At 37.2% G+C, this 21,755-nt stretch overlaps 1 protein-coding gene across 5 annotated transcripts in view; it reads left to right on the forward strand.

Moving 5' to 3' along the window:
• The window catches only part of TCEA1 (transcription elongation factor A1), an 89,913-nt gene that overhangs the window by 20,781 nt on the left and 47,377 nt on the right, over window positions 1-21,755 (forward strand). For all 5 annotated transcript variants that reach the window (XM_064588325.1, XM_064588326.1, XM_064588323.1 and 2 more), the window contains exons 4-8: window positions 7,426-7,513; window positions 10,536-10,681; window positions 12,107-12,163; window positions 13,156-13,310; window positions 16,352-16,498. In XM_064588325.1, coding sequence (XP_064444395.1) covers window positions 7,426-7,513; window positions 10,536-10,681; window positions 12,107-12,163; window positions 13,156-13,310; window positions 16,352-16,498 — 593 coding nt within the window. The remainder of the gene's footprint in view (window positions 1-7,425; window positions 7,514-10,535; window positions 10,682-12,106; window positions 12,164-13,155; window positions 13,311-16,351; window positions 16,499-21,755) is intronic.

Below are 21,755 nucleotides of genomic sequence, written 5' to 3' on the forward strand. Positions count from 1 at the left end.
CAATCAAAAGGCACAGAGTATCAGATTGGACAAAAAAGCAAGACCCGTCAGTATGCTGCCTGCAGGAGACTCATTTTAGACCCGAAGAGACCTCCACATTTGAAGTGAGAGGATAGAACACTGCTTACCATGCTAATGGTCATCAAAAGAAAGCTGGGGTGGCAATCCTTATATCAGATAAATTAGATTTTAAACCAAAGACTATAATAAGAGATGAGGAAGGACACTATATCTTACTTAAAGGGTCTATCCAACAAGAAGAGGTAACAATTTTAAATATCTATGCCCCTAACATGGGAGCAGCCAATTATATAAGCCAATTAATAACAAAATCGGACAAACACATCGACAATAATACAATAGTAGTAGGGAACGTTAACACACCGCTCACTGAAATGGACAGATCATCTAAGCAAAAGATCAACAAGGAAATAAAGGCTTTAAATGACACACTGAACCAGATGGACTTCACAGATATATTCAGAACATTCCATCCCAAAGCAACAGAATACACGTTATTCTCTAGTGCCCATGGAACATTCTCCAGAATAGATCACATCCTAGATCACAAATCAGTTCTGAACTGGTACCAAAAGATTGGGATCATTCCCTGCATATTTTCATACCACAGTGCTTTGAAACTAGAACTCAATCACAAGAGGAAAGTTGGAAAGAACTCAAATACATGGAGGCTAAAGAGCATCCTACTAAAGAATAAATGGGTCAACCAGGAAATTAAAGAAGAATTTGAAAAATGCATGGAAACAAATGAAAATGAAAACACAACTGTTCAGAATCTCAGGGATGCAGCAAAGACGGTCCTACGAGGAAAGTATATAGCAATACAAGCCCTTCTGAAGAAACAAGAAAGGTCTCAAATATACAACCTAACCCTACACCTAAAGGAGCTGGAGAAAGAACAGCTTAATAAAGCCTAAATGCAGTAGGAGAAGAGAAATATTAAAGATCAGAGCAGAAATCAATGAAATAGAAACCAAAAGAACAGTAGAATAGATCAACGAAACTAGGAGCTGGTTCTTTGAAAGAATAAATAAGATTGGTAAACCCCTGGCCAGACTTATCCAAAAGAAAAGAGAAAGGATCCAAATAAATAAAATCATGAATGAAAGAGGAGAGATCACAACCAACAGCAAAGAAGTACAAACAATTATAAGAACATATTATGAGCAACTTTATGCCAGCAATTAGACAATCTGGAAGAAATGGATGCATTCCTAGAGACGTATAAAGTGCCAAGAGTGAACCAGGAAGAAATAGAAAGCCTGAATAGACCCATAACCACTAAGGAAATTGAAGCAGTCATCAAAAATCTCCCAAAAACAAGAGCTCATGGCCACATGGCTTCCCAGGGGAATTCTGCCAAACATTTAAAGAAGAATTAATACCTATTCTTCTGAAGCTGTTTCAAAGAATAGAAATGGAAGGAAAACTTCCAAACTCGTTTTATGAGGCCAGCATTACCTTGGTTCCCAAATGAGACAAAGACCGCATCAAAAAGAACCAAAGATCAATATCCCTGATGAACATGGATGCAAAAATTCTCACCAAAATCCTAGCCAATAGGATCCAACAGTACATTAAAAGGATTATTCACCACGACCAAGTGGGATTTATCCCTGGCCTGCAAGATTGGTTCACCATCTGCAAATCAATATGATACAATACATTAGTAAAAGAAAGAACAAGAATCATATGATCCTCTCAATAGATGCAGAAAAAAGCATTTGACAAAGTACAGCATCCTTTCTTGATTAAAATGTTTCAGAGTGTAGGGATAGAGAATACATACCTCAATATCATAAAAGCCATTTATGAAAAACCCACAGCAAATATCATAGTCAATGGGGAAAAACTGAGAGCTTTTCCCCTAAGGTCAGGAACATGACAGGCATGTCCACTGTCACCACTGCTGCTCAACATAGTACTAGAAGTCCTAGCCTCAGCAATAAGACAACAAAAAGAAATAAAATGCATCCGAATCAGCAAAGAAGAAGTTAAACTCTCACTTTTTGCCAATGATATGATATTTTATGTGGAAAACCCAAAAGACTCCACGCCAAAACTGCTAGAACTCATGCAGGAATTCAGTAAAGTGGCCGGATATAAAATCAATGCACAGAAATCAGTTGCATTTCTATACACCAACAACAAGACAGAAGAAAGAGAAATTAAGGAGTCAATCCCATTTACAGTTGTACCCAAAACCGTAAGATACCTAGGAATAAATCTAACCAAGGAAGCAAAGGATCTGTACTCCGAAAATTATAGAATACTCCTGAAAGAAATTGAGGAAGACAAAGAAATGGAAAAACGTTCCATGCTCTTGGATTGGAAGAACAAATATTGTGAAAATGTCAATGCTCCCTAGAGCAGTCTACACATTTAATGCAATCCCCATCAAAATACCATCTGCTTTTTTCAAAGAAATGGAACAAATAATCCTAAAATCAATGAATGTGATACAATACATTAACAAAAGAAAGAACAAGAATCATATGATCCTCTCAATAGATGCAGAAAAAGCTTTTGACAAAGTACAGCATCCTTTCTTGATCAAAACTCTTCAGAGTATAGGGATAGAGGGTACATACCTCAATATCATAAAAGCCATCTATGAAAAACCTACAGCAAATATTATTCTCAATGGGGAAAAGCTGAGAGCTTTCCCCCTAAGATCAGGAACGCGGCAGGGATGTCCACTAGCACCACTGCTCTTCAACAGTATTGGAAGTCCTAGCCACAGGAATCAGACAACAAAAAGAAATCAAAGGCATCCAAATTGGCAAAGAAGAAGTGAAACTCTCACTCTTTGCAGATGATATGATACTTTATGTGGAAAACCCAAAAGACTCCACCCCAAAACTGCTAGAACTCATACAGGAATTCAGTAAAGTGGCAGGATATAAAATCAATGCACAGAAGTCAGTGGCATTCCTATACACCAACAACAAGACAGAAGAAAGAGAAATTAAGGAGTCGATCCCATTTACAATTGCACCCAGAACCATAAGATACCTAGGAATAAATCTAACCAAAGAGACAAAGGTTCTGTACTCAGAAAACTATAAAATACTCATGAAAGAAATTGAGGAAGACACAAAGAAATGGAAAAACGTTCCATGCTCATGGATTGGAAGAACAAATATTGTGAAGATGTCCATGCTACCTAGAGCGATCTACACATTCAATGCAATCCCCATCAAAATACCATCCACTTTTTTCAAAGAAATGGAACAAATAATCCTAAAATTTGTATGGAACCAGAAAAGACCCCGAATAGCCAGAGGAATGTTGAAAAAGAAAAGCAAAGCTGGTGGCATCACAATTCCGGACTTCAACCTCTGTTACAAAACCGTAATTAATCATGAAGACAGTATGGTAATGGCACAGAAACAGACACATCAATCAATGTAACAGAATAGAGAACCCAGAAATGGACCCTCAACTCTATGGTCAGCTAATCTTCGACAAGGCAGGAAAGAATGTCCAGTGGAAAAAAGACAGTCTCTTTAACAAATGGTGTTGGGAAAATTGGACAGCCACATGCAGAAGAATGAAACCGGACCATTTCCTTACACCACGCACAAAAATAGACTCAAAGTGGATGGAAGATCTCAATGTGAGACAGGAATCCATCAAAAGTCTTGAGAACACAGGCAGCAACCTCTTCGACCTCAGCCACACCAACTTCTTCCTAGACACATTGCCAAAGGGAGGCAAAGCAAGGGCAAAAATGAAGTTTTGGGACTTCATCAAGATAAAAACCTTTTGCTCAGCAAAGGAAACAGTCAACAAAACCAAAAGACAACTGACAGAATGGGAGAAGATATTTGCAAATGACATATCAGATAAAGAGCTAGTATCCAAAATCTATAAAGATCTTACCAAACTCAACACCCAAAGAACAAAGAATCCAATCAAGAAATGGGCAGAAGACATAAACAGACATTTCTGCAAAGAAGACATCCATATGGCCAACAGACACATGAAAAAGTGCTCAACATCACTTGGCATCAGGGAAATAAAAATCAAAACCTCAATGAGATACTAGTCAGAATGGCTAAAATTTACAAGTCATGAAACGAGGGATGTTGGTGAGGATTCGGAGAAAGGGGAACCCTCCTACACTGTTGGTGGGAATGCACGCTGGTGCAGCTACTCTGGAATACGGTATGGAGATTCCTCAAAAAGTTGAAAATGACCCAGCAATTCCACTACTGGGTATTTACCTGAAGGATACAAATGTAGTGATCCGATTGGGCACATGCATCCTAATGTTTATAACAGTAATGTCCACAATAGCCAAACTATGGAAAGAGCCTAGATGTCCATCAACAGATGAATGAATATAGAATGTGTTGAATATATATATATAATGGAATATAATGCAGCCATCAAAAAGATCAATTCTTGCCATTTGCAATGATGTGGATGGAACTAGAGGGTATTATGCTATGCGAAATAAGTCAGAGAAAGACAAGTATCATATGATCTCACTGATATGAGGAATTTGAGAAACAAGACAGGATCATAGGGGAAGGGAGGGAAAAATGAAACGAGGAAACCAGAGGGCGAGAGAAACCATAAGAGACTCTTAATCTCAAGAAACAAACTGAGGGTTGCTGGTGGGGAGAGGGGTGGGAGGCATGGCATGACTGGGTGATGGACATTGGGGAGGGTATGTACTGTGGTGAGCACTGTGACTTGTGTAAGACTGATGAATCACAGACCTGTACCCCTGAAACAAATAATACATTATATGTTAATTAAAAAAATTAAAAAGTTGACTGAGAACCATATATATATGTGTTTTTATTTCTGGAAAGATGGTTTACATTTTGTCGGACATTGTAGTTATGTTTATTTAATCTTAAATTTAAAGAAGTACTCTTTTATACTTACTGGAGGTATCTGATCTCATTATAAGTTCTTTAAAAACTTTTTTTTAATATTGACAGGTTTCCATGTTCATTAAATATGGAGAATTCGAAGAGGAAAAGAAATAATTCTTAAGTCTTTCTTCAAATACAACTATCAGTTAATATCTTGTTGCATTTCTTGTCTTTTTTTCTTTGTGTATGGATTTTGTTTCAACTGTAATTCTTTTTAATGCTGTATGTATATTTACTTATATTGCCTTTTTTAATGAAAAAATTTTTGTATTTTTATATCATCATTAACTCACTTTTATTGGCTTCAGAATAATCCACTGGGTGATTATGCCATAATTTAATCACTTACCTGTTACATGTGTTTTTTCTTAACTTTGTAGCTATTATAAAGAATATCTTGATGACTATCTCTCTGCCTAAAGATTTTTCTTTAGATTATTAGCTAGATTTCCAGATTTACTACTACTGCTACACTGGAGCATAGTTTTGAATACTTAACATATGAATGTATTTAACCCTCCCAGGAGCCCAGTGTGCTAGGTGTCATTATATTTCCCATTTTCTTTCTTTTTTTTTTTTTTAAAGATTTTATTTATTTATTTGAGAGAGAGAGAATGAGAGAGAGCACGTGAGAGAGGGGAGGGTCAGAGGGAGAAGCAGACTCCCTGCCGAGCAGGAAGCCCGATATGGGACTCGATCCAGGGACTCCAGGATCATGACCTGAGCCGAAGGCAGTCGCTTAACCAACTGAGCCACCCAGGCGCCCTATATTTCCCATTTTCTAATGCGAATGGAGACACTGAGAAATTAAGCATCTTGTGCACAGTTGGATTGGTTATGGAGTGTGATCTGCAGATAGTCTCAGTCCAGAGCTGGATCACTTCTCTGTGGGTCTGCTGTATTGCCCATGACACTATGTTCATATAGTAGGAATGCTTTTAAGGCTGTTTACGCCTCTTACTGCTCTGCTTCCTCAAAGGATTGCACCAGTTCACACTGCTAGAGCAGTATGTGGGATCCGTATGATGCGTTGGATCCTGGTTAGATAGTATTGCATTGTTAGATCACCTTTCACATGCTTTCTACCCTCTTAATTTTGGAGTATTTCCTAGTCCTTGTTATATTCTTTAATGTCATTATTAATCTTTGTTTTCTACCATCTTTATGCTTTGGGGCCTTCCAAATGAATTGTAGAGAATAAAAGGGGGCAATAAAATTAGTATGTGAAGACTTAACACATTATCATAGGGGACTTGAATTGTATTTTGGATTTGGTAACCCTAACATTTACAAGATGAGTTCTAGAATTGTGATTTAGACCATTCTCTATCAGTTAGCCTCATCCAGATTAGCATATTAGAGTCATCTGGGGAACTTTTAAAGATTCTGATGCTCATGCTTCACTGACAGAGATTTGGATTGAATGGATCAGAATAGGAGCTTGAGCATAAGGATGTGCTTAAAATTACCTAGGTGGTCCTGATGAACAGTCAAATATATATACGTTCTTTTATATGCTATACAGAGGGATATGGAGAAGTAAAGTATTTATGTAGCTCTTATTACTTATGTAAGGATCAAAATATAGATAAGTGGGATAATTTGTGCAGTAGATCCAAACATTTTCTGAACCCAGCTTCAGAAGGCTGTTCTGGTTGATTTAAACACGTATGTTTCTTTTCATTGTTAAACAATTGCATTGGACCAATCTATTTTACACCTCCTTACCTCTTAAATTTAAGCTTGTGCACTCTATATTACTTTACAGATTATTTAAGATAGAGGAGGTGTTAGGCCTTACTAATCCTGAAGTCTTTTCTATGAAAATGTTCTTTGTTTACTATCCCTGAAATATTTATATACATTTTGAATACTACCTTAAATTTTTTTTTGACTTCGTGAAAAATTGTTAAAATAATATATATGCTTTGCACTTTCATTTTTAAAATGACAGTACTGATATTATTTCCGCATTCTTTCCTTTGTTCTATAGATTTTTCTCCGTTTCATTTATTTATTATTTTTTTAAAGATTTTTATTTTTTAAAGATTTTATTTATTATTTATTTGAGAGAGAATGAGATAGAGAGAGCATGAGAGGGTCAGAGGGAGAAGCAGACTCCCTGCTGAGCAGGGAGCCCAATGTGGGACTCGATCCCAGGACTCCAGGATCATGACCTGAGCCGAAGGCAGTCGCATAACCAACTGAGTCACCCAGGCGCCCCTAAAGATTGTATTTTTAAACATATTTTTCGCCATTTTAGCTTCTCACTGCCGTACGACTTTGTGCTTCCCACTAAATGAGGGAGTTTATTTGGGAATGCTAAGCATGCATTGTGAAAAATACCCAAGTACATATGCTAATAGGATAGATTATATAAACTTCATTTACTGTTGAAAATTTAGGATTTTTGTTTTTTTGTTGTTGCATCAATAGCCTGATAACATGCAGTAGTTCCATTTTGTAATTTTTTTAACAAATGCTAACAACTGAGGGATTTCATAATTTTCAGATGGACCATCAACAGATAAAGACCCTGAAGAAAAGAAAAAAGATACTGCAATTACATCACAGAATAGCCCTGAAGCAAGAGAAGAAAGGTATGTCACTTTATGGAAATTCATTTCTGTTGGAAGTCATAGTTGTATTTGACTGTCACTTCCTCCATGGTCTTATTTATGGTCTCCTATCTCCTATCTGTACTCCTTTTTCTATTTTCTAACCAGACAGAATTAGTAAATGTATATAGCCCAATAGAATATTCTAAGGTTTCTTTTTTTTTTTTTTAAAGATTTTATTTATTTATTTGAGAGAGAGAGAATGAGAGAGAGCACATGAGAGGGGGGAGGGTCAGAGGGAGAAGCAGACTCCCCACTGAGCAGGGAGCCCGATGCGGGACTCGATCCAGGGACTCCAGGATCATGACCTGAGCCGAAGGCAGTCGCTTAACCAACTGAGCCACCCAGGCGCCCTATTCTAAGGTTTCTTACAGGATTTTCGTGGAAATTTAAAAGAAACTTAGAAGACACTACATAAATAAGGAGAAATTACTTACACTGTATTCAACAAGCTTAATTGAATGGAATCCCTGGGATAGCACTAATAGAATTGATAAGGAAGATACTGATTAAGGATTCAAGTGGTTACTTCCCTTATTTACCACGTTTCTTTTTTAGATTTTTTTTTTTTTGGCCCTGTATCTGTTTCCCTTTTTATGCAAATTTTTTCCTTCTCAATTTAGCTATCTTTCATAAGAACTTAAAATGTGAAGTTCAGTAATGAAGGGTTCAAATTGTTCCTCAGCTTTCGTGAGGCCTTTGCATTTATTCTTTCCTGTCACGTATAATGAGTGAACTGTGTAATATCCAGCATGTTGATGTGGTAGGTGACATGCCTAGTAGGTTAAATACAGTTCCTCTGTTCTTGGGAAGCTTGTATTTTAACACTTGACTCTGATGTAGAGCAATAGTTCTCAAAGTGTGGTCCCTTTAAGAGCAGAGAACCTGGCAACTTGCTAGCAAAAGCAAATTCTTGGGCTCCACCCTCGAACTACTGAATCAGGAATTATGATGGTGGGGCCCCTAAATAGGTTTTAACGAGCTTTTTAAGTGATTCTGATGTGATAATGATGTGATAATGCACTCAAGTTTTAGGCTACCTATTTTAACTTCATTTATTTCTTAGTATTTTCCCCAAAGTGATAATGTACCCCTCATTGGTTCAGTAACAATAATTAATATCCCATACACTATTGTCTTACGCATTAGAACTAACTAAACTTGATGATAAAAGAGGTAAGCTAAAGAAAGGGTAAACATCAGTTGTTAATAAAATGTATTCAGTGTTTTCTAACTCTTCTGAGATAGTTTTAGACTTTTAGAAAATTGTAAGAACAGAACAGAGAACTCCCAGTTGCCACTATGTGTGTATATGCGTATATATATGTGTGTGTACATACTCAGACACATGAATAATTTTATTGTGAACCAAATGAGAGTCCTTTATATCCGTAAATACATCAGTGTGTATTTTCTGAGAGCAAGGACGCTTTCTCACATCTAAGCACAATACGGATACCAATGTCCAGAAGTTAGGATTAATACAGTACTTTTTTCCTAATCTGTAGGGCTTATTCATATGTTAGCAGTTTTTCCAATAGAGTATTTTATTGCAGAGGAAAAAGATTTTTCCATAATACCATCCAGGATCACATACTGCGTTTAGCTATCATCTCTGGTTTCCTTTAATCTGGAGTAATTCTTCAATCTGTCACGACCATAATATTTTTGAAAAGTATAGGCTATAATTTATGACTTTTTTTTTTTTAAAGATTTTATTTATTTATTTGACAGAGACACAGTGAGAGAGGGAACACAAGCAGGGGGAGAGGGAGAGTCTCGGAGAAGCAGGGAGCTGAGCAGGGAGCCCGATGCGGGGCTCGATCCCAGGACCCTGGGACCATGACCTGAGGCAAAGGCAGACGCTTAACGACTGAGCCACCCAGGTGCCCCAGTTTATGACATTTTTAACAAATGCTTTCAGTTGTGTTATATTCAAAGTCGCTGACTTTGTGCCTTGAATATAAAATATAAAAGTATAGGCAGATATTTTAAGTAGATACTGGAGTAGGAAGAAGTTCCTAGTATATTTTTATTTGTTTTATGTAATTGAAGTTTAGGGAGCGAGCCTATTGACAAATGCATAGAATTATCACATATGAAGTCTGACAAAGTGGTTGGTATCTATCCATACACACGCACAGTTACACTCTCTCTCTGAAGAAGACAAGGCTTCAGGAAGCAGGTGATTAAAGTAGAAGGTAAACAGAAGGACTGTTCTGTCCTTGGGGATCTTTTTGTGCAGTTTGATAGTGGGTTATGTGGAGGGAGAGGAGGAGGTATCTCCTTGGAGCAGTTCAGCAAGTTACTCCGTGGAGGGTGAATGGTGTCTTTGGAAAGGTTTGTGGCAGATATCTTCAATGTGATAAACATTAATTGAAACCCTGCAGAAAATATTTTGGTGAGACTCTAAGAAGTTAGAAGCAATTGAAATGATTAGGTTGACTGGAAAACTGTTAAGCTGTCCTGGTTGAATTGATGTTTCTAGGGAGGAATTAGACATTTTCATATTCTTAGAACTCATTTCTCACTACACATGTTTTTTATCCAGAAGGGAGTGTTTTAAATATAAACGTCATTGGTTGTCTAATTGGAACAAGGTTTTTCAAACACTGTTTTTCCCCCTCTGGTCTTGGTTGAGAGTTGTCATATTCTCTGGTATCATCTCCTCGCCCTTCTCATAACCAAGATCCTTGTTTTCATTTATTGTATTGAGCTGTGATGTGTATTGTATTTATCAAAAATATTATTTAATGTTTAAAAGGATAATCAAGGTGTTTAATTGGTTAAAAAAACATGAAATGCGTCTCAGATTTCCTAAAATTTTAACTTTTTAAAAATCTATATGCATGCAATTTCTTTTTTCATTTAAGAGTCACTGAACATGATCCCATTTATTTAGTCCAAAAATTTTTGTTTTTAGAGAGTGATAGTAATGATGTAACTTTAAGAGAACTTTTCCTGTTTTCTTTTTGGTGTGTGTGTGTGTGTATGTGTATTTTAGTAGTTCCAGTGGCAACGTAAGCAGCAGAAAGGATGAGACAAATGCTCGAGATACTTATGTTTCATCTTTTCCTCGGGCACCAAGCACTTCTGATTCTGTACGGTTAAAGTGTAGGGAGATGCTTGCCGCAGCTCTCCGAACGGGAGGTAAGTTTAGTGTACCCTGTTTCATTGCCAAGTCCTTTGTTCCTCACCACTGCCGCCGCCATGTCCACCTCCATGATTCTGTTTCACCAGCGGCATCCCGGTGATAACTGCTTGCACTGCTTAGTTCAGGAAGACGTTGTGGCAAATAGGGGTTACTGATGGCAGAGAGCACTAGGCATGCTGGGGCCTCTGCTCACTACTGTATAGTTCCAAGAAGGAGATTCCTTCTAATATATGGATGTTTTCCCCTTGATTCAGAGTAACTTAAAGGCTTTTCACAAATCTTTTTTTCCCCCACTTTAATCCAAGTTGACCCTTGAATAATGAGTTTAAACTGCTTGGGTTTACTTATAATGTAGATTTTTTTTCAACAAAAACAGTACAATAATGTAAATCTGTTTTCTCTTATGATTTTCTTAATAACATTTTTTCTTTAGCTTACTCTAAGAATACAATGTATAGTATATGTAACATATAAAATATGTGTTAATTGTTTATGTTATTGGTAAGGCTTTTGGTCAAAAGTAGGCTATTACTAGTTAAAGTTTTTTGGGAGTCAAAGGTTAAATGTGGATTTTTGACTGCACAGGGAGTTGGCATCCTTAACCCCTGTGTCGTTCAAGGGTCAACTGTAATGACTGCTCCCCAGATTGAGCGTTAATGGTAATGTATTTGGGTCCTGTTGTTAAATGTTAGTATGACAAATAGTATTTGTTTTATATTCATAATTCCAGTTTTTACTTTTTTTAAGTGGAAAAGAGATCTTGATTTATGTATATGCATGGGAACCTTAATCTGATTTGGTTATTCTTAAAGTATCAGATACAGGAATATTTATCATCTTATACAAATTCACTCCTTTTCTATTATACTGAACCATAGTTAGTATGACCTATTTTTCTCTTTACTCTGCCCTTTCTATTTTGATTCCCTTACTGTTTCTTTATATATTTTTTCTTTTTCTTCCTAGTTTCTTTTTATTTCCTTCTATCTATTTGAATATTTGCATAGGAGTCTTGTGAGTGTGTCCGTATATGTGATTGGCAGATGAAATGAATGGTTTCTTTGCATTGAAGCCTGAGTCACAGGAGACAAGACAGTTCTTTCTATAACTTTCTCTACTCTCTGCTGGAGCAACCAGAATTTATGGAGTTGTGAAATGAGGAATTTCCTGCTAGATCAATTACTTCCCCACTCCTGAGGGATAAGGAGTCGTCAATGCAGAACCACTGTGGACATTAGGTGAATCCAGAGGAGGAGTCTAGTGGGTAGGAAAGAGAACAGATTCTAATGAAACTAAATAAAAAGGACTATTAGGGCAGTGGGGTTGAAATAGAAATACAGTTTAATTTACTCTGTATTGAAATTTTTTTTTCAATATGTCATAATCACTTATTTTTGACAATTCTTTGTGCCTGTATTTAGATGACTACGTCGCTATTGGAGCTGATGAGGAAGAATTAGGATCTCAAATTGAGGAAGATATCCTTTGTGTGTATATTCATGATTGTTTAAATAATCTGCTAGATTATATTTTTCTTTCTCCTGTATAGAATTTGGAGTTTCATTTTTCAGTTTCTATCTTCATTGTATTATTTTGCAAGAAAAGGATAGGGCCATCTATATCATTTTGTTCTTGTTTTCTTGTTATTCAAAAGTAAAACGTGTTGATAGTATTTTTATATTTCTTCCTTGCATATTGAGAATGTGGCATCTCAATTGAACTTGTGCAAAAGAACATGGAAGACACACACACACTATACATGTGAAGTAGGGTTTCACGTTTGGGGGAATCTCAGCAAAGCATGCGGGGTCCCCTGAGTTCATTACCCAGGAGGGAAGTGTGTTTGTCCTGGGCACCATGGAAGGGGCTTCGGAAGAGGTGTCGTGCACATCTGGGTGACCACGTGACCATGGAACTCTCCTAGTTTTGGAAATGGCCTTGTTGGAAAAAAGTGTGCTGCTTTTCAGGCTCGCCTGAAGTTTTTTTTCTGTTGAGAAAAGAAACTGCTAAACTAGCTTCTTGCTGAGCTGGGGGAGGAAATGAACCTTTGGGCCACCATGAATGGTTTCTTCCCAGAGGGCGCCCAAAGGAACTGTGTAGTCATCAAGCCTTTTGGGATCCTTTGTAGAATTCAGATTTGGGCAAGTGAAAGTTTATATAAATGCAGTCTTCTTTTCACAAGTTTTCTCACTCAGACGGAGTACCTAAGTTACTTTTTGAAACGTCTTTAATTTGTGTGCTACTGGCATTAAACATTAAGAAAGCATTGCTCATTCATAGTGTAAAAGTAGGATTACTGTTACTTGCCAGTTACAGATCAAGAAATGAGGTAGACACACTGCCTTGTTAGCTTACTCTAAATTGGAGACCATTTTGGAGAACTGCTTAGAAACTTCAGGAATTCTTATTTTGGTGAAATGGGAAAAAAAATACTCTGTATTTTAACTTATTTTCCTTAATGGCCTAGTACCTATATATCAAGAAATAAGGAATACAGACATGAAATACAAAAATAGAGTACGAAGTAGAATATCAAATCTTAAAGATGCTAAGAATCCAAATTTAAGGAAAAATGTACTGTGTGGAAATATTCCTCCTGACTTATTCGCTAGAATGACAGCAGAGGTGAGTATATGTGAATATTATGTTTTCATGATGTGATTATATGATGTCAAGTCAAAAGTCTGTGTAAATCATGAAGTACTGTATAAGTACTACATTTATAATAAATCATTATTAGCTATTCTGATATATTTATATGTATAATATATTAGATTTAACGTGATTGAATCTGTTGGTGTCAATACTTTGTCTCTTCCACAACTATACCATAATCTTTGGTTGATTGCCTTAAATCATTGTCTAAAATGAAATTGTTTTACTTATTTTGGATTCATGTGGAATTGAAGATTTGAATATATAAATATATGAATATATAAATATATAAATATATGAATATATAATTGCAAGTTCTTTTCATGGTTAAACCCCATAAAATTGGTCACATCTTACTGACTATTCCTTAATTTTTAGGGAATGATGGAGAAAATGAAATTCAGAGCTTGCTATTTATAGACACAGCTGTTCAGTCTGCAGTCTCATTATTATATTACACATCCAAGAGAGTCTGTTTGTCTTTCTATATAGCTAAATAAAAATGATTATATTTTTAACATTCACTTTTTTAAAACCTCATTAAAATAACCTAAAACTTTAAATTAGAGACCATAGTGTAATGAACTCCTATATATCTATCACCCAAGCTTCAGGTAGTTTCAAGAATTTGTCACCCTTGGGGCACCTGGGTGGCTCAGTCGGTTAAGCGTCTGCCTTTAGCTCAGGTCATGATCCCAGGGTCCTGGGGTTGAGCCCCACGTTGGGTTCCCTGCTCTGTGGGGAGTCTGCTTCTCTCTCCCTTTACCCCCCTCCCCAACTCATGCTCTCTCTCTCTCCAAATAAATAAAATCTTAAAAAAAAAAATTGTGACCCTTTTCAGTCTATCCCTTTTTTCTTTTTTCTTTTTCCTTCTTTTCCCCTGAATTGTTTTCAAACAAATTGCAGACATTATATCTTTTTACCTTTTTTCTATAAGCTATCATCTTTTTTAAAAAAGATTTTATTTATTTATTTGACAGAGCCTGAGAGAGTACAAGCAGGGGGAGCGGGAGGGGGAGGGAGAGGGAGAAGCAGAATCCCTGCTGAGCAGAGAGCCTGACGTGGGGCTTGATCCCACGACCCTGGGATCATGACCTGAGCCAAAGGCAGACACTTAACCATCTGAGCCACCCAGGCACCCCTCTTTTTACCTTTATAAACCTAAGAGCGATATCTTTAAAAATTTGATGATTTTAAAAAATAGTTTTCTTACATAACTACATTGTCATCACTACATCCAACAAAGCTAAAAGCAATTCCTAATTTATATATTCATATTTTCCTGATTTTACATTTCTTTGTATTAGGATCCAAGTCTGCACATTACCTTTAGTTAAGTTTCTAAAGATTTTGTATATATATATATTTAAATCCCTTGCAGTCTCTTTCCTGCCCCTGACCCCTTTTTTTTTTTTCATGACACTGACCTGTTGAAGAAACCAATTTATTTCTTCTGTATCCCACAGTATGAATTGTCTCTTTTTTCCTCAGGATGTTATTTAACTTTTCTGTCCCCTCTCTTGTCTGGGAACTGGAAGCTAGTTCTATAGGCTCAATTACATACAAATTCAACTGTGTTTCCCCACATAAATACTTGTAATTGGTGCTTTTTACTTCGTATTGAATTAGGAGACACATAATGTCTTGTTGCTTTACTGTTAGCATGCTGAGATTGATCAGTGGGTTTGGATATTAACAGTCTGATTCCTCCATTGTAAAGTTCTCCTTTGACCTTTCATCTAATGTATTCATTCATCCACTGATTTCCTTACCTGAATTGGTTAAATTATTAGGAGTTGCAAAATAGTGATTTATAAAGTTCTGTCCTTCCTTTGACATTTATTAGCTAGATTCTTTAATAAAGAAGCATTTTCCTTTGTAAACTCAGGCACTTGGTGACCCCTTTGGTTTGGATAGGAAAGGCAGGTAAATGTTGTCTGTTGTCTGAAACTCTTTCCCTTTAGTTAACAGCAGAATGAGGAGTTGGTGCCCTAGTAACTGCCAGGGGGGACTTTGTTGCTTTTTTTGCATGCTTGTGCTCTCCTTTTTCAGTATCATGGACTTGTGACTTTTTTTTTTTTTTTTTTAAAGAGAGAGACACAGAGAGGGAACACAAGCAGGGGGAGTGGGAGAGGGAGAAGCAGGCTTCCCACCGAGCAGGGAGCCCTATGCGGGGCTCGATCCCAAGACCCTGGGATCATGACCTGAGCCGAAGGCAGACACTTAACAACTGAGTCACCCAGGCGCCCCAGGACTTGTGACATTTTCATCTATCCAGTGGGGATTGGTTCTTTACAGTAATTTATTTTGATAGCTGAAGAAATTGTCCTATCTTTGGCTAATGGGAGCTCCTTCATGGTAGCCCCTCGTCCATATGACTCAACCAACAAAAAAGTCTTTGGTAGCTTCCATGCTTCTCTGGCACAAGAGGATGACCTTGGCTTATCCTGTACATTTCTTTTCTTTTCTTTTTTTTTTCTTTAAGAGTGTGAGCAGGGGCGCGGGGGTGGGCAGAGGGAGAAGGAGAGAGAGAATCCTAAGCTGACTCTGCATTGAGCAGAGTTAATGGGCTGGATTTTACAGCCCTGAGATCATGACCTGAGCCAAAATCAAGAGTTGGATGCTCAACTGACTGAGCCACCCAGGCACCCCAAATCCTCTGCATTTCTTGATTCAAAATGGAAACCAGATATTCCTCCAAAGATGCCTGGTTCCTTTTTCAGGAGGGCAATGGTATAGACAACAATCTGGATACTAGAGGTGCTCATTGCTACAGTATTATTACATTGTTTAATAACCTTTAAGAGGTAATTAAATCTAATTTTCACATAGAAACTTACAAGTATTTGATGAAATTTTAAAAGAAAGGAAACTCTGAGTTCTTTGAGGAAAAATTTTTCACTTTTAAAACTTTAAAAGTTGGTTTATTGAGCTTATAGAACATAAAAAAAACATTCAGGATATATATAGAAAATGCCTATAACTGAGTGGTATTGCCACCTCCCTGACAGGAAATGGCTAGTGATGAACTCAAAGAGATGCGGAAAAACTTGACCAAAGAAGCCATCAGAGAGCATCAGATGGCCAAGACAGGTGGAACCCAGACTGACTTATTCACATGTGGCAAATGTAAAAAGAAGAATTGTACTTACACACAGGTTGGTGATTATTTATAGATTCTTATTTTCACGTAAGGATGCTTGAGGGTATTGTGCTAGTAAGTCAAGTAAGTCAGAGAAAGACAAATACCATATGATCTCACTTATATGTAGAATCTAAAAAGAAAAAAAATGACTCCGATACAGAGCACAAACCTGGTGGTGGTTGTGGTTGTTGGAGAAGAGGGGTAGGGGGATGCATGAAATAAATGAGGGGGATTAAGAGGTACAGACTTGCCAGTTATAAGTCACAAGGATGTAATATACAACATAGAAAATATAGTCAGTAATGTAGTAACTTTGTATAGTGACAGAGGGTAACTAAACCTATAAAGATAATCATTTTGTAATGTATAAAATACCAAATCACTATGTAGTACACCTGAAACTAATATAATATTGTATGTCAATTATAATCCAATTAAAACTAACTACATTAAGTAGAATGCTTGCAACTCCTGTTTCAAAACCAGTGGTAAAGATAATTACCAGTACTTTGATAATGCTTTCTTAATACTAACACATTCCAGTTAATTGAAAATAAGTTGATATATTTATACTTTCATGGAAGTTGTTACTGTGAAAGCTGTATCAATTAAATAAAATTTATAAAAATCATTGTAGGATTTAATGAAATGGCCACATTCTAAGAGTTGAGCAGTTGATTATTGGTTAGTATATAAACAGGTTATAATTCTTTTTATTTGGCAGGATCATATAATTTAAGGAAAGTTCTTTACTCTTCCTCACTTGGGTGTAGGTACTTTTTGCTTAATTGCTTTCCAGATACTGATATCCTTTTCTGCAATGTATTGATGACTTTTCACATATGATGCGACTAACCTTCCTTTTTGTTCTTGGACAAAAAGAAAGCTGAAAAGAGCCACATATGTGAAAATGGTTTATCACTGTCATTAATTTCATTTGTCAAGTAGGTATTTTTGTGCTGTGTCTGTAATCTACTAAACTCAAAATTTTCTCCTTAAAGAACAACTTACAGTTAATGTTTTAGGGTAATGGATTTAGGGAATCGAATTTTCTGATAGAAAATTAGGCAGTTAAGAAAGTAGTATTACTAAATTGTATATAAGTTGTACAAAGGAACCTTTTTTTTTTTTTTAAGTTTTAGAAGGTGTCATTCTCAAGGTTAAAAATTCAAAAGGTACAAAAGATTGTGAGTGGAAAATTCCCCTCCCACTTTTACCTGTAGCAACTTGGTCCCACCTCCCTGGAGGTAAACCAGGTTATTTGTTGTGTGGCTTTCTACGTGTTTTATGCATATACATGCAAATATGAATATATTTTTGTTTTCCCTTTTTTTACATTTGTTTTTTATATATTTTTAGTAATCTCTACACCCAACATGGGGTTCAAACTTAAAACCCCGAAATCAAGAATTCCATGCTCTTCTGACGGAGCCAGCCAGGCGCCCCTGTTTCCCCATTTCCTAAACACATGTGGTAGCACATTATATAAACTTCTGCCTCTTTTAGTTTTTAAAGGTACATAACACTCCCATTTTCAGATATGCTCTATTTAACCAATCCAAAGTCCTCTTTTTGAAGTCTTTCATTTAATCATAGTTATAGATCTGATATTTCAATATTTTGTTTTATGGAACTATTACTACCGATAGTCACTAAAATATATTAACATATGAAAGTGGCTTCAGAAATTTCTGAGTTTGGATTGCTCTGTTTTCTTTCGATTAGGCAGAAAAGTCTCAACAATAAAAATTCTGTCCTGAAAATGCTGCATAGTAGGAAGTATTAAGTATAAATAGAAAGGTATTTAAAGCCAAAGCATCTTTATTTTATTTTTTTTAAAGATTTTTATTTATTGAGAGAGAGAATGATAGAGCATGAGGGGGGGAGGGTCAGAGGAAGAAGCAGACTCCTTGCTGAGCAGGGAGCCTGATGCAGGACTTGATCCTGGGACTCCAGGATCATGACCTGCACCGAAGGCAGGCGCTTAACCAACTGAGCCACCCAGGCGCCTGCCAAAGCTTCTTTAAAACATTTGAAGTCAGGGCGCCTAGGTGGCTCAGTTGGTTGAGTGTCCGACTCGCTTTCACTCCCATCATGATCTCAGGGTCCTGGGATCAAGCCCCATGTCGAGCTCGCGCTCAGTGTGGAGTCTAGTTGAGGTTCTCTCTCCCTATCCCTCTACCCCTCTCCCCTTGTGCGCGTGCATGCTCTCTCTAAATAAATAAATTAAAAAAAAAAAAACATACGAAGAAGTGATATATTTACATAATCAGCTAGAATAAAATAGTTTCTTTTAATAGAAAGAACCTAGGGTGCCTGGGTGGCTCAGTCGTTAAGCGTCTGCCTTCGGCTCAGGTCATGATCCCAGGGTCCTGGGATCGAGTCCCACATCGGGCTCCCTGCTCAGCGGGAAGCCTGCTTAAAAAAAAAAAAAAAAAAAAAATAGAAAGAATCTAGTCTAAAGAGGAAGTCAGTATGATTTTCTTAGAATCAATTCTGTCAATAGATAGAAAATTTCCAAAGTTGGCAAAATAACAGATATAAAAGACTGAAGTTTGACTCTTGGTTAAGATGTACCTACCAGGAGATGAACATTTTTCCCAGAGGGCAAAAGTTCCTCCTATCTATGTACTTTTAGGGCCCTAGTTAGCAAGTATCTAGGTATAAATACATGAGAATATTTCAGAAGGATTTTTCAAACCATTTTTATCTGAAGGCCTTAAATAAGCAGAATGCTATTCTTTTGAGAATGCCTCTTCTTTTTCTCCCTTTGGGCTTTTGAGTTAAAAATCATGTTGATAGTTGACAAATATTGTGTGCTTCTCACCTTTGAGGCAGTAATATACTGGATTTCATCACCCCACACTAAATTTAAATAGACCTTATTCAGAATGCAATATTGTTGGTATTCAGGTTTTGCCTTCCCCCATCTTCTCATCTCCCCCGTAACTTAAACCTAAAAATAACTTACAACTTTATTTTTTTTGAGAACTTTGGAAGTCTATTATCTTATGTTGATAAAGTTTTAAAAAATCATATTAGCTTATTTATTATTATTTTTTCCTGAGTTCTCTTTTGTTTTAAAATTTTTAGTTGTGGCAAAATACACATAACCTAAAATTTACCACCTTCACCATGTTTAAGTATACAATTGAGTAGTAGTACATTCATAATATTGTGTCAATCTCCAGGATTCTTTTTCTCTTGCAAGACTGAAACCCTATACCCATTAGATAGTAAGTACATTTCTCTAGCTCCTGGCATCCACCAGTCTCTGAATTTGACTACTCTAGGTAGTCAAAGGGATAAATGGTACCATATAACAGTATTTGTCCTTTTTTTGTCCCTGGCTTATTTCTGATACCTGATCTATTCTTTTTTTTTTTTTTTTTTTTTTTCAAGATTTCACTCATTTATTTGAGACAGAGAGAATGAGAGACAGAGAGCATGAGAGGGAGGAGGGTCAGAGGGAGAAGCAGACTCCCTGCCGAGCAGGGAGCCCGATGCGGGACTCGATCCCGGGAGTTCTGGATCATGACCTGAGCCGAAGGCAGTCGCTTAACCAACTGAGCCACCCAGGCGCCCATGATTTATTCTAAGTTAGTAATTACAAACACAAAGAAATGTGTACAGATCAACATCACTAATCATCAGGGAAATACAAATTAAAACCATGTAATGTTCATAAATGATCATCCATATTATAGCATATATCAGAATTTCCTTCCTTTTTTTTTTTTTTTTAAGATTTTATTTATTTATTTAACTGACAGAGAGAGACCACGAGAGGGGAAACACAAGAAGGGGGGAGTGGGAGAGGAAGAAGCAGGCTTCCTGCCGAGCAGGGAGCCCGATGCGGGTCTCGATCCCAGGGCCCTGAAATCATGACCTGAGCCGAAGGTAGTCGCTTAACCAACTGAGCCACCCAGGCGACCCCAGAATTGCCTTCCTTTTTAAGGCTGAATAATCACTGTACGTATATACCACATTCTTTTTATCTATTCATCTGTTGATGGACACTGGGTTGCTTCCACCTTTTGGGCTATTATGAATAATGCTGCTATGAACTTCTGTGTACAAATAACCTCTTTGAGACCCTGCTTTCCATTCTTTTGGGTATTTTCTCAGGAGTTGCATTTCTGGGTTGAGTGACCTTTTTTTTTCTTTTTTTTTTTAATTTTTATTTTTTATTTTTAAAGAGAGGGTTGGTGAGAAGCAGAGGGAAGGGGAGAGAGAGAGAATCTTAAGCAGGCTCCACGCCCAGATCCCATAATCCAAGCCAAAATCGAGTCAGATGCTTAACCAACTGAGCCACTGAGGCACCCCTACGTTAGCTGTTTTAAAGCAATGTAAAGGACCTATTTATAGAAAAATTGGAAAATGCAGAAAAATATGAACAAAAAATTTAAAATCATCCATTAATCTGCATTTAGAAAGAACAGTGGTCAGTATTTTGGTGCCTGCAGTATTTTGTGAAGTTTTTCTAGTTTAGTTGTAGCTAAATAATGTAAACCATTTTTTTAGATTTTTTTTATTTTATTTTATTTATTTGACAGAGAGAGAGCGAGAGCAGGAACACAAGCAGGGGGAGTGGGAGAGGGAGAAGCAGGCTTCCTGCTGAGCAGGGAGCCCGATTTGGGACTCGATCCCAGGACCCTGGGATCATGACCTGAGCCGAAGGCAGACGCTTAACGACTGAGCCACCCAGGCGCCCTAAACCATTTTTTTAATGATTTTATTTATTAGAGAGAGAGAGCATGAGCAGTGGGGTGAGGCAGAGTGAGAGGGAGAAGCAGACTCCCTGCTGAGCAGGGAGCCCGGTGTAGGGCTCAATCCCAGGACCCTGAGATCATGACCTGAGCTGAAGGCAGACACTTAACTGACTGAGCCACTCATACACCCCTGTAAACCATTTTATGTACAGTTGACCCTTGAACAACATGGGTTTGAACTGCATGAGTCCACTTAACGCACAAATTTTTTTCAACAAATACATGTCCAATACTGTAAATGTATTTTCCTTATGATTTTATTAATCACGTTTTCTTTTCTGTAGCTTGCTTTAAGAATTCAGTATATGGGGTGCCTGGGTGGCTCAGTTGGTTGGGTGACTGCCTTCAGCTCAGGTCATGATCCTGGAGTCCCAGGATCGAGTCCCGCATCGGGCTCCCTGCTTAGCAGGGAGTCTGCTTCTCCCTCTGACTCTCCCCCCTCTCATGTGCTCTCTCTCTCATTCTCTCTCAAATAAATAAAATCTTAAAAAAAAAAAA

Source organism: Mirounga angustirostris, unplaced genomic scaffold, assembly GCF_029215605.1.
Source record: "Mirounga angustirostris isolate CCGP_5_RB_7025 unplaced genomic scaffold, mMirAng1.0.hap1 SCAF_4, whole genome shotgun sequence".
Lineage (NCBI taxonomy): Eukaryota > Metazoa > Chordata > Mammalia > Carnivora > Phocidae > Mirounga > Mirounga angustirostris.